Source organism: Buceros rhinoceros, unplaced genomic scaffold (assembly GCF_000710305.1).
Source record: "Buceros rhinoceros silvestris isolate BGI_N320 unplaced genomic scaffold, ASM71030v1 scaffold2140, whole genome shotgun sequence".
In the NCBI taxonomy this organism is placed as follows: Eukaryota; Metazoa; Chordata; class Aves; order Bucerotiformes; family Bucerotidae; genus Buceros; species Buceros rhinoceros.
In genome coordinates, this window is record NW_010391099.1 from 146,360 (window position 1) to 149,123 (window position 2,764).

The 2,764-nt window shown below is 45.7% G+C and overlaps 1 protein-coding gene across 1 annotated transcript in view; it reads right to left on the reverse strand.

Moving 5' to 3' along the window:
- Positions 1 to 2,647, reverse strand: part of LOC104496864 (guanylate cyclase soluble subunit beta-2-like) — a 12,905-nt gene extending 10,258 nt beyond the window's left edge. Inside the window, exons 1-4 of the mRNA XM_010140052.1 lie at positions 2,550 to 2,647; positions 1,639 to 1,733; positions 1,284 to 1,444; positions 811 to 910 (exon numbers count right to left, since the gene is read on the reverse strand). Of these exons, the coding sequence (XP_010138354.1) occupies positions 811 to 910; positions 1,284 to 1,444; positions 1,639 to 1,733; positions 2,550 to 2,647 (454 nt within the window). The remainder of the gene's footprint in view (positions 1 to 810; positions 911 to 1,283; positions 1,445 to 1,638; positions 1,734 to 2,549) is intronic.
- Between the last annotated feature and the right edge of the window lie 117 nt (positions 2,648 to 2,764).

The following is a 2,764-nucleotide window of genomic DNA, read 5'->3' on the forward strand; positions in this document are numbered from 1 at the left end:
GGTCTCTAAAGAGCATCCGCTATAACAAGCTACTTCAGTTGCTGGAGAGTATTTTCTTTTGGACAGAAGGAAACCTCCTTCCTGAAGGTGCCCAGTCAGTGCTCTCATTCTGCTCAGCTACCAGGAAGACACTGGGCAAGGACGTGAAGAGCTTGGCCTGAAATTCCAGGGTTCTGCGCTTCGAGAACAGGAACAGGACATGAGTTCTAATGAAAGGGGAAGGTCTTGATAAACTTCTAAATTCAGCATCTGTGAAAGAAAGGGATATGGTCACCTCTGACAGACTCACAGCTGTACACACGGGTACAACTGTGGAGATTCCTGTAAACGCCAGTATAAGGGTTGGTTTTGAGCGGCGTCCCTCCCATAGCCGTTGTACGATTGCAGGTACTGCAGGAGCATTTATTACAGGATGGGTGGATGGATGGGGGTCTCCAACTACAACTGCTACTGCACTGTAATTTAAGGAGCATTAGTCGCTGAGAACTGATCAACAGTTACACACCACGGACTTTTCTTCCAGGAAGGCAATTCCACAGGAGTTCCATGGCAGGAATGGACACTTCTGTCCTGGGCTGACACATCATAAAACTTGATGGAAGCTACTGGGTGATCAGGCAGTAGCGGAAGACCAAGGTCAGCGTCTGGTGACTAAACTCTACCAGGTTTCAACTCCATGACCAGTTCTTATCTGAAAAAAGGTTCTCTAAGCAAAGTGTAACTGCAAATAAAGGCTTGCTCTGTGTCTCTATGACACTGTGTCTACATGGCATTGCCAGCTGCTCTGCTCTCTGCTTTCTGTCAGCTTACCTGGCACGATATGGCACAGCCCTCTTCGGTCTGAATAGTAATGTAAGTGCATGGACCCATCCTCGTTCTTCTCTACTCTAAAAGATGGTGCATTCATCTCCTGAGGAAAAACAAACCAACCCAAAAGCTCAGTACCTGTTTTGGGTAAAGAATCCTGGTGAGTTCCACCCATACAAAAGCATCCCATGCCTTAATAAAATAAGCAGGAATAAGCTGAGAGCCAGAAAATTAAATATGCTCTACTGTGTGTTAGAGCCGATGTACTAAATAGTACCTGATGTGGAGGACTACTCAGAAAAAATAATTTTAAATTATTGTCCTAATATTTTGGAGTAATCTATTTTGGAACACAGGAGAGACTGTGCCAGCATCTTCTTCCGTTATTTGTTCTCACCTCTGAGATGTGGTTCCTCGTGTCACAAACTCCGGCAGAGTCCACCCCTACCTGCTCAGTAAGTCCTGCTGGGACTTGCCTGGTAAGAAAGGGACAGGTAGCTGTGCAACGCATCCAGGTTCTCTATGAACTCGTAGAGGTTTCCACCCAGCGTCCTCAGCATGTGGTCATAGCCCGAGCGTTTGCAGAATTCAAAGAAATACTCTCCAAACTCTCGCAGAACCGTATCAGCAGAGACGCCTGGCAAAACAAAGACACCTTAATAAGGAAGAAAGGCTTGGAAATGCTTGAAATGCTGTCAGGTGGAATAAGCGTGAACGCAGAAAATCTGCAGCACAGGGAGGGCATGCCAAACAGCCCAGGAGACCGAAACCTGGGCTGCAGTCTCAGGTTTGACCCAGGACAGCTCGTTTTTGAGGCACAGTGACACATACCTAATATTTTGCAGGCTTTGTCGACAAGCTGCATTGTGATCTCATCTTTGTATACCTCAAAAGTCAAGAAGGAATCCTGGATGCCAGCCTGCAGCCTGCAACAGAGAGAGAAGACAATATTGTTGTCTCAGCAGCGCTGTACCTACAACATGCTTGGGTGACCCAGCTGCCGTTCATTGAGTCAAGCACTGTATCTCCAAAGGAGTTAGGAGGGTTGCTTTAACGTGGCTGAATGGTGGTGACCACCTCTCCATTTCTGCTGTTCCACGTTGTTATGATGAACTCCCTCAAGAACTAGGGCATCACTCCATGGGGAGCCACAGCAAACAGAGTCTTAGTTTGTCTTCTGGTCTGCTGGCTTGTGGTTCAGTTTGGCCACAATATCCAGCTCTTGGTTCTCCAGAGACTTGGCCAAAAACTTGATTTCTCTCTTGGCTTATATGTCTCTATCACTTATCACTTATATGTCTCTATCACTTATATCACTTACATGTCTCTAGATCCTGGAAAATATTATATAGCTCATAGAGGAAAGACAAAAGCAGAGAAGACGGTAAATTTAGCTGCTTTTCTGAAAGCACTGGAATTACACCGACTTCCTACCAAGGACGACATCTTTTCAGTGTAATTAGTTCTTGATATTGACACAGTGAGCCAGCAGGTCTAGTGCACAATTGTCTATAGGACTAAATGTCACCCTTAATTATCAGATATAACAAATTAATTGGGACAAACTAGTATCAGAGTAGAAGTGTTAGAAGGTAAGAAACTCTTGCTTTTGCCCTGCTCATTACTTCTGATAATTACTTGAGACACATGTCAGCTGCCATTCACCAGTGAGAGACCAGAACCCCCTGCTCAATTCCTGAGCATTTTCTTCCAACACGCCACGCTTCTCGGGAACACGTTACCTTAATTTTTCCCATGTTTCTTCACCGTACTTTTCGACCACCAGAGACTTCAGGCATATGTTTATAAATCCATACTGCAGAAGCAAACACACAAACATGGCCCAAGCACAGCCCAAACCCGCTGCCTTGTTTGTATTCAAGATCCCGCTGCTCATTTTCCATGGCAGAAGAGAAAGCGGTACCGTTTGACAGCCATTACGCCCCTGGGTGCCCAG